General features: G+C 36.2%; 2 protein-coding genes across 2 annotated transcripts in view; both read left to right on the top strand.

Moving 5' to 3' along the window:
* The first annotated feature begins 2,921 nt into the window (after positions 1-2,921).
* Positions 2,922-14,020, top strand: LOC140151154 (L-methionine gamma-lyase-like). The gene is made up of 10 exons (XM_072173378.1): positions 2,922-2,948; positions 3,353-3,601; positions 5,814-5,972; positions 6,333-6,467; positions 6,774-6,949; positions 7,677-7,788; positions 8,205-8,318; positions 11,298-11,429; positions 11,989-12,137; positions 13,201-14,020. Exons 2-10 carry the CDS (start codon positions 3,386-3,388, stop codon positions 13,262-13,264), a joined length of 1,257 nt encoding a protein of 418 aa, XP_072029479.1. The 5' UTR covers positions 2,922-2,948; positions 3,353-3,385; the 3' UTR covers positions 13,265-14,020.
* Positions 13,919-14,087, top strand: part of LOC140151155 (L-methionine gamma-lyase-like) — a 22,770-nt gene continuing 22,601 nt past the window's right edge. The window contains exon 1 of the mRNA XM_072173379.1: positions 13,919-14,016. The gene's annotated coding sequence lies outside the window, so the exon portion shown is untranslated. The remainder of the gene's footprint in view (positions 14,017-14,087) is intronic.

Here is a 14,087-nt window from a genome sequence, read left to right as displayed (position 1 = left end):
TCCGCTTTCAACGCATTTTACAGATTTGTAATACAATCACCCGTTTTTGAATAATGGTCATTATTTAAGGGGGGTTAGTTACTTTTTTTGAGATGTTTACTACTATATATTGTTATCATGTGCCTTGCGATGTAAGATGGAAAAGCATACAAATAAAATACTTTGAATTGAATTGAATAGAATACCTTATCAATTTTTCGAATTTATTTAAATGGAGAAAATAAACAAGGGGAATCATTTTGAGCGGACGCAAGTGGAGAACACGAAATATTTCGTCAATTGTTTGTTTGTTTTGTTTTGTTTTTGGGGTTTTTTTGGGGTGTTTTATTTTTGTTGTTGTTGTTAAACTCCCATTCCACCCCTAGCGTAAATATTGAATGGTCCCTTAGACATCTTAGCCAAACAAAGGTTGTTTTAAATTTCTGTGTACAGATGTGATCGGATTCACTACTTTGCTTTGTATGTAATTGGTTTGGAAATTATGGCATTTGTCATTTATACTATGTATTTTTGAAGTTGTGAAATAAATGTTTCTTGAATTGAATTGAATTGAATTGAATTGAATAAAGAAATTTTAAAGGCAACTTAGCATTTTTTTAATTTACTTCAGCATATAAAAGTCTATAATTGGGAAGCATAATTTTCTAAAGTGAAGTGCACAAGCTGTGTTAATGGTATTCAAGCTGTTTGCTTCGGCTATTATTACTCTTTCTATTGAATAGCTTTGAATCGTATGTTTGTGCTTCGATCACATTACCTTAAAAGGCTACAAACGCCATTTTTTATCATTAGGTATAGACTGTAAATGCAGATTGCAAATCTATAATGAGAGGCCTATTACTTCACAAACATCCACACAAACTAGGCATATATATCAAAAACAGGCTGATAATCCGAACAAATAAATGGTTGTTTAAGGAATCATATAGCAAGTTAGCAACGTTTGCACAGTATTTTTTTGTGAGACATAAGAGCACATATCGCATCCTGAATACGGGAAATATCCTTATGATATCATTTTTTTTTTAATTCGCAGTATAATACAAATTCTATGGCAAATTGTTTAAAATTGATGTTTTTTATATTTTTGATATTTAATAGTCCTCGAAATAAACTTTATAAATCTAATGATATATACTTAAAGTCTATGTAGCTGGAATGAAAAGCCGACCATCAATTGAAAATGCTGCCTTTTCGTAGTTTGTGGAAACAAAATCTTCAATACCAAAGGTCCAAATGTTCATATGCTGGACGGCTTTTCCTCCCAGCTGCATACACTTTAAATGCATATCATTTCATTAGATTGATAACGTTTACTTCGAGGACTGTTAAATGTCAAAAATATCAATTTGTAATAATTTGCCATCAAATTTGTATTATATCAAAAATTATTTGATATCGGAAGAAAATTCTTCGTATTCAGAATGCAATTCGATATTTGTGATGTTCTCTCATGTCCCACCAAAATACTGTGCAAACGTTGCTAACCGATTCTTTAACCCAAGGCATATATAGTCTGCTCGACTTATTGATATCAGACTGTGCATTTGACCCCATTTGACCCTAGTACTAGTGTTAACGTGAGTACCATTACAGCAAACGTATTCAAGCATAACAACATCGTAGCAGGTTGAAGTGTCGACTGCAACTTACCACGGAATAGGCCTGGAAGCGGCGCTAGAAATTAGCATGAAGCCGCATTCATATGTAAATAGCGTATTGTTATTTAAATTTGCGCCCAGACGTATTGAGGGCGACAGTCATGTTATCCAGACAGAGAATGTCTTGATGCGCCAGGCATGTCAAATTGCTGAGTGAATGTGTATAAATCCCCTTTCTGTATAGGTAATAAGCTAGTATATTTCGTGTTCCAGTTTGTTGTAACAAAAAATAAGTATTATATTAAATATATTAAGTGTATAAACTTTAAAATTGACGTGAATTTGAAATGCAGAGCTCCAAATCTAGCTAAATCGTGTAGTGTGAAATTATGCTGTGTGACCCCCTCTGCGTGATAGAATTATATTCATAAAACATTGAATTTAACATATAATATGGGCAGCCAACCACGATTTATCAGCATTTAAAAGATATATTAATTAATATTAATTAACAAAGATAAATAATCAATAGTACAAATGACAATTTAACTAGTAAACAAGTCTGAAATCTTAAAATGTTGCCACGTGATTTCCCGAACACGTGATATGTCTACATGTGACCATTATTCAGATTTACCGAAGTATTTAGAGTATGGTGCACGGCTTGCAGGCAACTGTGTATTTCTTTACCTCCGTATAAATTCAATAATTCATGCTGGGAGCCAAGTAACATTCTGTCTGCTTAGTGCAGTTTGGTATTTTATTTTACTTGAGAGCATATAGAAATACATAAAAACGAATAAGGCGCCATGATGGAAAGCTATGGAAGGTCAGGTCGGGTATCAAAGGTTATTTTAACTTCAAATACTACTTGTGTTTCACACCTTGCCTCTGTCACGTATTTCCTTCATATTATTGACCGCAAGTCCTAATTTTGACTTTGCTATTGCAAAATGTCATTTCATATCAAATTAGTAGACTTTCTTTGAAAAAATATATCACTGGTGCCCGATGGGAATATCCGTCCGCCATTTCATTAAACTGGATCGTTTTCGCCTGGTTTGCGCCCAGATGTATTGGGGGCGCGCTATACTCTCATTGAACAGGCAAAGTTCGCAAAACTAACAACGTTGTTATTTGCCAATATCAATTAACATGATCCAAGGGTCGAACATGAATTATTCATAACGGATCGATAACTGGCCTCACTTTCTAGATAGTAAACCAGCGGAATTTTTCATAGGTTTTGCGTTGCTAATAGAACAACCGTGAATTTAGTGTCACCCCCTTGAACTTACACAGGAAATTACAAGTGTGTAGATCGACAACTAAAGAGTTGAAATCAAGGCAAGTTGTTACTATTTTGTTGAGCTTTGTTGGGTGTTTGTTTGTTTTTGGTTGGGGTGTGGGGTGCGTGTATGTAAACATTAAGTAGCAAATAGAGGTGCATTATTTTTGATGGGCATATTTTGCTTCCAAAATACATATAAATCTTTGTTTTCAATGGATTGAATCTGGATTCTACTCTCGACAGTCAAATCTGTCTACATTACTATTTCATTTCAATCTGGCCAGTAGGCCCTAATCATGTTTTACAGTATTTGGAGGCGGGTGGAGAATATCGAAAATCGATATTAAAGAAATAAATCAACAAAACTATAAAAGTATATGTGAAACACATAAAGCTAAACTACGCGAGAGACACAATCATATTTTTGTCATTATCTTATTAATGTACACACCCCATACAGGCGAAAGGGTAGATAGACCCTTAACCTTAAGTCATGACATCAAACAACACAACTTCAAGCTACGGCTATTCCATCCGCCAACAAGAAGATGAGCGAGAATTCCTGGAAGGAACAAGTCTGGACACCTTGGCTGTTTGTGCAAAACCCAAACTTAAAGGCCCAGGTCTTGGCACACCCATTGTACCGTCAATAAGTGTCTCATCAATACATAGATACAGGAAAGCCGATGATTTTGTCAGAGCATTATCGGTAAGTACGGTTACTTGGTTGTTTGATTACCCGTCAAAATTATCATGGGGAAGGCAAAGCTCTTACCCGTAAATTGTGGGTCTCCGGGTCTTGGGTATTCCAAAATAAATAATAATAATAATAATAATAAATTTTGGATTTATAAAGCGCCTTTCTCCAGATCTTAGAGGACTCAAAGCGCTGTAATTTCGCTGCAATGGTGAATCATCACAATCAGATCGCATCAACTAGGTTGCTGCCGAACGGCGCATACCTATCCGCATTTAGATTGTAACATCCACCAATTATCTGTGCAGCTCCCCAAATTCCATTGGGTGAAGGAAGTTTTTGATAACCAAACAACCATGACAACTAATCACCGATTTTTGCGATACAGGAGGGAACCGGAGATCCCGGAGAAATCCTGCGAGAGCGAGCATGGAATCGGGATAAACCAAGTGCACATGAGTCCTTGGGCCGCGCCGGGGCTTGAACCCGGGACCTCAGTGGTGCAAAGCGAGGGAACTACCGCTGCGCTAACTCGCCCTCCCAAATACGGAATAGCAATTTAATCGGAGTACTTTTAATATTTGGGAAGACTTGTTTATCAATCTGGAGTCAAATTTTAAAATGTTCATACCATATGCGTAAATCCCCCCAATCTTTTTCCATGGGGGATGGTCCATACAATCATCCCCCCCCCCCCATGTTGACGTCTGTATGTGGGTTTCTGGCCAAATTAACCTCATATTTTGCCATTTTACCAACCTTCGCGCGAATTTATTCCATTTCTGCACCATATTTTAACAGTTTAGCATCAAAATGGCTAAATATTATTTTGCCAAAAGGTGCTGAATTCATTATACTTCAAGAAATTTTGTCCAACGCCACCCCCCCCAATGTCAAAAAAGAAATCTACGCCGCTGATTCATTAAGCTATTTCTCTGTTATAAGCAGGACTGGTCATGCTCTGCATCTTTATGGTCAGAGGAATAGTGTGGTGTTGTTTATTTTTGGTTTTTTGGTTTTAGTGTGTGGGGTGGGTGGGTGTGTGTGGGGGGGTTTTTAGTTTTAGGTTTTTTTTGTTTTTTGTTTTTTGTTTTTTTATATTTTATTTTACTGTTTAAGCAGAATGACTCAAATTAGTGGGACAGCAATAGGTATAACTCGGGGGTAAACACCTACTCTTTTCCTCTTTGCGAAACTGACCATGATTGCACGTCAGGACAAAGGCGCGACGTGATTGGTTGCTGGCCTGTGCAGTACAGCATTTTTTGTTCTGGTTGACAGGACGTCATACGCAAACTAGTATTTTTATTTCGGTCTTCGATATGATGACTCTCTCACTATGGAGGTATTAAAATGATCTTCGCAAAAATGTTATGTAATCTTAACCCGACCATCCCCCCCCCCCCTTCGTCGCTCACGGTGGTTGTAGCCACTCTAGTCATTGTAAAGGTTGGATATTACTGGTTATACGGTCACTGCTACAGATGACTGCTTAAGCTTCGAAAATATGACAAACGAAACTGATCTCTGCACGACCCGTACCAGAAGAAACCTATTCGAATTTTGTAGCGAATTAGTATAACTATGTACAAAAACGTTTTTGCTCATTTCAATTACATTTCAATTTCCTAGAAAAATCCTCCGAGAAAATCAAAAATTCACACTAGACTCTTTTTTGTTCTTTTTGGCTATTTTTTTGCAGCAAAATCCTCTTCAAGGTGATCCAAAATTTCCACTAAAAATAATATCCCCGGAAAAAAACATCCTTTACCATGACATTATCTCGCCATTATGCTACAGGTGCCGTTTTTAAACAAATCTTCTTGACAGCGTTAGTTTCAGAAGAACTTCCCTGTCCCTGATATGACCAGTTAACCAGTATGCATCCAAGGGCAATATGCAACACAGATAGGTAATCAATCAGTTACATCATATGATCTTATTTAGTCCAGCTTTCCAGAAAGTGATCATCACCTTTTCACCAACTGGTTTTCAAATGTTGACAGTTGGTAACATGTCATGGGCAACATTTGACAACCAGTTGCCTGAGTTATTATCGAATTTCAGCTAATACGTTTGTAAAATGATTGTTTGTAACAACAGAAGCGAATACCGCGCCACTCCCCCCCAATAAAAAGCAAATCTTGCTTCCGGTCGGTTTATTATTGTTTCTCATCAAATTGCCAAGACAAGTAATGACTGTAAAAATATTCTACTTCCTCAGGATGGCTACGCATATCCTCGGCTTGGCAACCATTCATGTGAGTCTGCAGCTCATGCAATCAGTAGCCTTGAAGGTGGTGCCGGTGCCATAATGTTCTCCGCTGGTATGTCAGCAATGTCTATAACAATGCTGGGTCTACTTAAATCGGGGGATCACGTGGTAAGCTAACGGTGTAATGGGACTATTTTGATTATCTAGCCAAACCGAGTCGATAAGGCTAACGTCTGAAATAAAACAAAATAATGAGGCTTTGGTATCCAACAATATTCATAAGGAATAAACTTACACCACAATCACATATAGCGTGTCTTTGAAAGAATTGTAAAGTCGGAAACTTACATTTTTGGGTATTTTATTACAAATTTGCGAAAAAATTGCTCGCCACTAACGGTTGCTCTGAATAGTTCTCGCTATCTAAGAGTGTCGAAACAATTAATAGTAATTGGCCAATAAAATGACAAGAATCTGTGTATGTGTTACTTGATATTTATCTTCACAAGTTCATTATCTCTTTAATAGATCGCACCGGGTCTTGTATACTCCGGTTCTTACTCCTTTATGAAGTCATTTTTGACCAAATTTGACATAGAAGTCACCTTTGTTGAAGCTGGTAATTTGGACGCCTACAGGAAAGCAATCAAACCTAACACCAAGGTACTGAAATGTATGAAGCATGGAAATAGCATGAAAGAAACCGTAAAGCACATGATAAAGTTATAAAATGCATAACAAACTCTTCGATGATGCCTTACAAAAAGTTTATCTTCTCTTTTTAGTTCTTTACGATTTCTTGGGTGAAAGTTAAAAAAAGAGAGACAGAGAAAGAGGGCGAGAGAGAAAAGAGAGATCTAAACAGACATGAGCAAAGAAAGATGGTATCGAGAGTGAATAGGAATTGGTAACTGGAAAAGAAAGAATGTTTGATTGTGGGTAAATGTCTTTTGATACTCCTTTCTAAAGATCTTATACGGAGAGACACCAAGCAACCCCAGTCTTGGAGTGCTTGACCTAGCTGGATTGGCTACAGTCACTAAAGAAGCGCCCTCCGGAGCCCTTAGTATAGTTGACTCTACATTCGCTACACCATACTTGCAGCAGCCATTGAAGCTTGGCATAGATGTTGTCATCCATAGCTGGTAAGTATGATAAGTATCCAAACACAGGGCTGTCAACTCTCACGCATTGGCCGTGAGTCTCACGCATTGGGTCCCCCCCCCCCCCCCCGCTTTTCACATTCTCGAGCGCCGTGGCTCAAATAATCATGGTTCAAAATGAACATTGGAGTCGGCAAATCCCGGTAAACCTCTGTCTCACGCCAAGCAATTCCAAAAAGTTGACAGCCCTGCAAACAGAATTAAACGAAACCAGTAGTAGTAGTAGTAGTACAGTCTGTCCACTTAGAAGTACAAACCAAATCTGTGGCATCGGGGGTCGATGCTTTGCGTCACGTAAAGAGCGTGATGCACAAATCGCGCAGCTGTTGGCGCGCCAAAGAAGCATTGCACTAAATAGTATCAGTAATAGTAGTAGGCCTACTACGAATATATTATTATTATTATTATTATTATTATTGTTATTGTTATTAATTGAAGGCATCCAGAGGAGAGCAACAAACTATACTCTACATTACATTACAAAATTTTATCTATACTTCCTTTTTTTTGTATGTACTTTTGAATATTCATGTGCAATATATTTTGATGTTATATTATAATTATTGTATATACCAGTGATAAAGTGTAATAAATAAAAAAAATATAAAAAAAATTATTATTATTATTATTATTATTATTATTATTATTATTATTATTATTATTATTATTATTATTATTATTATTATTATTATTATTATTATTATTACAGTTCAAAATACATCGGAGGACACAGTGACTTGGTAGCCGGTGTTGCGTGTTGCAAGAATCATGATACTTTGCAGGTTATTTGTGGTGCCAACAAAGAACTTGGAACCGGCCTGGTAATTTCATAAAGAGTGTTGTTGAATATAATTATTCAGAATTCTTGATCGCGGTATTCCAGTGTTAGAGGGTTTACAGGGCTCAAAATTGAAACTTGCTTTAATATAGAGTTCAAAATTTAAAATAATTTAAACCAGTTTCAACACATTCCTTTGGTCTAAATAATTCTGAAAATATAATATAGTTTGACCTGCCAACGACATAGCAATCTGTCGTTGTAGAGAAAAAGTCGAAGGTCAACACGGTTCACAAACAGAAAATTTCCCAGATTGTTAAAGAAATATTTCAATAAAGTATTGTATTTTTGTAAACAAAGGATATTTTGTACTATCTATCTATCTTCGTTAATTTAGCCTATTGATTACAGCAAAATAATAATGTTTTTGTTTTGTTTTGTTTTTAAATCATTGCGCAGTCCCCTTTTGATGCCTTCTTAGTTCTTCGAGGGATTCGATCCTTACCTGTGAGGATGGAAAGACACTGTAAAAATGCTATGAAGATTGCCCAGTTCCTGGAACAACACCCAAAGGTGAATGTATCTAAATTACAGATTCGTGTAAAATGTCTTATTTTGTCTTAAATACACGGCTTTCAGCTGAACTGACCACTCGCAGGCTATAGTAGAATACCAACCTGTAGATCCCGTGACCAATTCATAGAACAAAGGTTTGAAAGTCATTTTATGATCTTTGATTGATTCTGAATAAATTTAGCTTGGGCTCACCTCCTGAAATTTCCGGGCATTCCGGGGAGGGGTCAATCAAGGTCAAATTTTCAGAATGCTCCAATTATGTCAACTAATATATCAAATTACTTGTATGGTCATGAGGATTCTAAAAATGTATAGTTTGTTGTGCGTCAGATCTTGCATGAGGGCGCTATGACGAAAAATGTTCAAAGGCCAACGAACCTTTGAATTCTGACTATTTCGCAATACATAGTTATTTTGGTGATTGGTGTCTAATTATATGTTTTCTTGTATGAGAAATACAACAAAGCAACTTAAAAAACTATACAAGGAACTAGTAACCCTATTTTGCAACATGGCTGCCAAAAGTGATAATTTCTATAGTACTGTTTTAACTCGCCTATTTTAATACCTGAATAGTATACCTTTATATTAATATTCATCTGAATCAAAATCATTTTCACTACTGTCCGAATCAGTGTGTGAATCAATGTCCGATTCTTCAGTGTTTACATTATTTACAAAAATACCGCATTGGCAAACATTTGCCCTCTCTCAAAGTCCAACCATGTTGCAAAGGTGACGGTGGAGCATCTGGGTTTATGTAGTTGAACCAGATGAATGCCTGACAGTTTCCTCTTGTCACTTTCAAACTGTGCAAATCATCATCACGAGGGATTCTCAAAGTTGACTTTCTCTTCATCGCTTCCTTTGCATTTGGTTCCCTGCATAGTTTTTTAAAGTTGCTTAGTTGTACTTCGCATGCAAGAAAACATATAATTAGACACCAAAATCGCCCAAAACGGTCATTGTTAACTATCACTAGTAGAAAAATTGTAATGAGAATTCTTTCAAAACAATGAGAATTGGACAAAAGTATGAGAATTGTAAATTTTCTCATTTCTATGAAACTGTCTCATCCAAATGAATGAGAAATACTAATTAGCGTGTCAACCACCTGTCACATTGTTTTAAATAAGGAAATTTAAGTTTCAACTGTCATCCTGACGTTCTGTATATCATGTATATAGCTACAGTCAATTGCAAATTTGCTGTGACACATCCACGGTTCAATGACCCCCGCCCCTTATTCAATGTTGTATACCAAACACCGCATTTTTTTTAATGTGCTATATCATGTAGGCCTATATGTTTGCTCCAACATTGGTTGGTGAGGAAGGGAGGGGATACAAAATAGGCTGGAAATTATACAAATAAAATATCCTATGGCAAATTTCATATGGACTGTTTTATTGAACTGAGGATGTGAAATATGCACATGTAGTTATTAGACCTATGAATTTCTATAATAATATATATAAAAAACAAAATTAAACATGTTGAAGAAACCCCAAGCATTGATACATGGAAATAGAAATCAATCAATCAAGATTTATTCATTTAATATTTCATATAAAGACATTTTAATAATAATGCAATACAGAAGAAGTGTAAATTGGCAATGTGAAGAGAAAAAAAAGAAATATATAGATCTTTGGTATAAATATATGCCGATAATGCAGTTGTATAAATTGAGTAAACAAATTGAGAAGTTTATAGAAGAGAAAAGGAAAAGTAATAATAATTTAAAAAAATAGCACTGCAGAAGATTCGAACCCATAACCCTCAATCAATATAGCCTATAGTTCACAAGTCAGATCCTCTACCGCTGCACCACGAGGAACTCTATGAACATTTAATCGATTTGTAATATATATTAAGTTATTCAATGTACGTTTGGCCCGTGGCGTGGTGGAAAACTGAATTGAAACAAATAGACATAATTGTATCGCTTTACTACGAATATATTTGTTGGCAATGTATTTAGGGTTAAGAAAATAAACTTGGAATTTTGATTTGTGCACTTTCCTCACGGTAGACAAAATTTAAATAAAGAAAATTACATAAATTTCTTTTAACACTGTTTGTGTCCACCGTTTTACCATCAACCTGTTATACTTATTATAAATAACTCTGCACGACTGACAACGGCCCTACTACAGTGTAGTGGTTTCATTAATGACTTGCGAGCACGAGGTCTAGAGCTCGAGTCCAATTGTCGCCGATTTTTCCCCTTTAAAATTCTATTCTTTATCCCTTTTTAAAATCTCAGATGACACCTACGACGGCGCAGTTTATCGCTTTAAATTTGTTTAAAAAAATTATGATCAATAATGAAATCTGTGAGATTATAAATTAAAATTAGCAAAGTTTTAAGATACTGGTTATGGCTTCCTTAGATTTTACATTCATTATTTGGCCACAAATAACTCAATGTAGGATTTTTGCATCAAAACAAAGTTATTATAATAATTCCTTATTAGAAAATTGAAGCTCACAATAATTTCAGTGTCAAACGACCATCTGTGACAGGTTGTTGACAGGTGAATTAGTATTTCTCATTCATTTGGATGAGAAAATTTCCATAAGTGTATATGGCGCCCTCATAAAAGGTCTGACGCATAACAAACTATACATTTTGGAATCCTCATGACCATACGAGTAATTTGATATATTATTTGACATAATTGGAGCATTCTGAAAATATGACCTTAATTGACCCCTCTCCGGAATGCCCGGAAGTTTCAGGAGGTGAACCCAAGCTAAATTTATTCAGAATCAATCGAAGATCCCAAAATGACTTTCAAACCTTTGTTCTATGAATTGGTCACGGGATCTACAGGCTGGTCATCTACTACTATGTTAGCACATCTATGACAATGATAAAGGTACCAAAATCTGAATTTTGATGATTTTTACGATCGTCCGGATGAGCAAATCACTGAATGGACCTTTAACCTTTCATCCTTTATCAAACAGATCAGTCGAGTCAGCTACCCAGGTTTGCCATCCCATCCTAACCACGAGGTTGCTAAGAAACAGATGAAGGATTATGGAGGGATGGTGGTGTTTGAGATGGCGAGTGGAGAAGAGGCAAAGACAGTAGTAGAGGCAAGTTGCGGATATACATGCATGATAGATAAGCGTTAGTTGGGTATTTTTTCTTAATATTCATTGGTTTTGGTAATACGCATGCCCGAGACGAATATGGCTGGTTATCATATATGTAGGAAATTCACCAGTAAAATAAAGCGTTCTTACGTTTGGCAATTCCATTTGAAATCCACACTCCCCCTGTGGAAGAATATGAGTTTCAAATAGAATAGACAATTGGGTAACTTCCATTTGAAAGAAATAACAACTTCAGTTGTGGATGATATAAGCAAAACCATATGCAAAGGGAGTATGATTTCCAAATAATTACCCTAGCCAATACATTTGCATAACATACTCCCTCTGTATCTGACATCTTCCACAGGGGTATGGTAAATTAAGCTCATTTTGGTCACTATCAGCAACTTGAAAATTTGAAAACATGCGCCATGTTGTAATATTGATTTCTGGATTGATTGATTGGTTGATTGATTGATTGATTGATTGATTGATTGATTGATTGATTGATTGATTGATTGATTGATTGATTGATTGATCGGTTCTCTCTCTTATGTAGTCTGTGAACCTAATCAATTTGGCTCCATCCTTGGGAGGACCTGAAAGTTTGATTGAACACCCTGCTACAATGACACATGGAGATTGGACTGGAATGACGGACAAAGATAGAATAGATAAACAAATCACACCCGGAATGATTAGATTCAGGTAAGAAAAAGAGTCGATTTTAAAAAGCATTTCAACATCGTTCATATCGTATGGAACGCACCATAAAGTTACGAGTACTCTCGATCCTTCGTAGCTTTACGAAAGCAACAGAAAAATATATACAATGGCATCTCTGGTAAGTAAAAAATAACACAAGTTGCAATGGCACAAATGTTTCTTTAGAAAAAAGTTTAGTTGGTTTCTCTTAATGCTCTTGTACAAAGGTTATGCCCGATTACGTAAAGTGCCCAGAAAACAAATTGTGATACTTCACCATGTTCGTGCATATTGATCCCCCGAAGGGGCACTTCAATCTGAAATGGATATAGGTGTAGGGCTGGCACTTTTGCACTAAGGGCATTCGGTGAGAGCAAAATGTAACAAAATATGGGGTCATTGGGGGATCGTGAGAGCATGATTTTTGGCATTCGGTGAGAGCAAAATGTAAAAAATATGGGGTCATTGGGTGAGAACATGACCTTTTTTTTTAATGGAATCTTTGGGTGAGAACCAAAACAGCGCCTCAGAAACCTCGAAAATCGAATTTCTAGTTCTAAATGGCTTCAAATTTCTTTGCTTTTTCAAAATAAGTAACAAAATCAGTGATAAATGAAAGTTGCTGTTCAAATTGAACTTGTAAGGGTCTTTGGGTGACAGATCGAATGGAAAAATAAGGGGTCTTCGGGTGACAGAGCATGTGTTCGTAAAAAAAATATGGGGTCTTTGGGTGACAGCGATGCTGAAAAGGAGTCTTAACAGCCCTACATACGCGTCACCTCCAAAGTTGGAGTGCCCCCCGGGTATTGATCATTGGTATGGTTGAACTTGAAATTAGTCGAAAACTTGTAAAGGCAAATCAAAACATTGGGCTATTCCAGTTGAAATCCATACCCCCTTATGACCTTAATCTTCCACACAAGGAATGTGAATTTCAAATTGGTCACCTAAATGGGTGACTCCATTTGAAAGAGAAACCCCTGTGTCAGAGATTAAGTTCATGTCATACCCCATTTGTAATACAAGCATAATTAATGCATTATATTTTGTCGCTTGTACTTAACAGCGTGGGCCTTGAAGATGTCGATGATCTGATCAAAGATTTAACTCAAGCGCTGGACAAAGCATGAAAACGGCGAAGCAATAGCAGTGAATTGTTGGTCGTCTATACATTCCTTGAATTATAACAAGAATCGGTTTAAAAAGACATTGTAAATAGCGACTTAATTTAATGTAATTTTCAACAACTTTTGAGCAGTGTGGAATTTTGACCTTCGTATGAACTTTGACACTCTGCATCTGAAAATGCCTAATGCGGTCAGGGATTAGAGTAAAAGCAGTATCCATCAAGCACATCTGGAATAATGAACTACATAATTGAGTTATGTGGCCCAGGGCATGTCACAACCGATTCTTTTAATGCTTAAGCAGTATTCAGACTTTTTATTGTACGTACAATATTGTATGCAACATATCTACGTTATTTAATCTATTGCCATTCTATTTCCAGTAATGTTTAAATTCTAACGAATGTTTAAGCGCTCCACAGACTCCGAGTATTGTACGTACAATATTGTATGCAACATATCTACGTTATTTAATCTATTGCCATTCTATTTCCAGTAATGTTTAAGTTCTAACGAATGTTTGATGACGAAAAATCGATAATATGTTACATGTAATATCTAGTAGATACTGGATACTAGTAATCAACAGATCGAAACCAATCGGTAATTAGTTATATAATGGTATTGGTAAGGTCATACTGATGGTCATACTGGTGCCTCGATGTTCTTACTGGCGATTCAAGATTAATACATAGTTGTTGGCATTGAGTTCCACGTTCAAACGTGTTTAGACAAATAAAATATTCGAAATCAAGGCAAGTATTGTTGTTTATTTGTTGTTTGTTTAGTGGCAATATAATGTATGTATTGAAAATACATGAACGTG

Source organism: Amphiura filiformis, chromosome 4, assembly GCF_039555335.1.
Source record: "Amphiura filiformis chromosome 4, Afil_fr2py, whole genome shotgun sequence".
In the NCBI taxonomy this organism is placed as follows: domain Eukaryota; kingdom Metazoa; phylum Echinodermata; class Ophiuroidea; order Amphilepidida; family Amphiuridae; genus Amphiura; species Amphiura filiformis.
The sequence above is the reverse complement of the archived record's forward strand: the minus strand, read 5'-3'. Positions and strand labels throughout refer to the sequence as shown.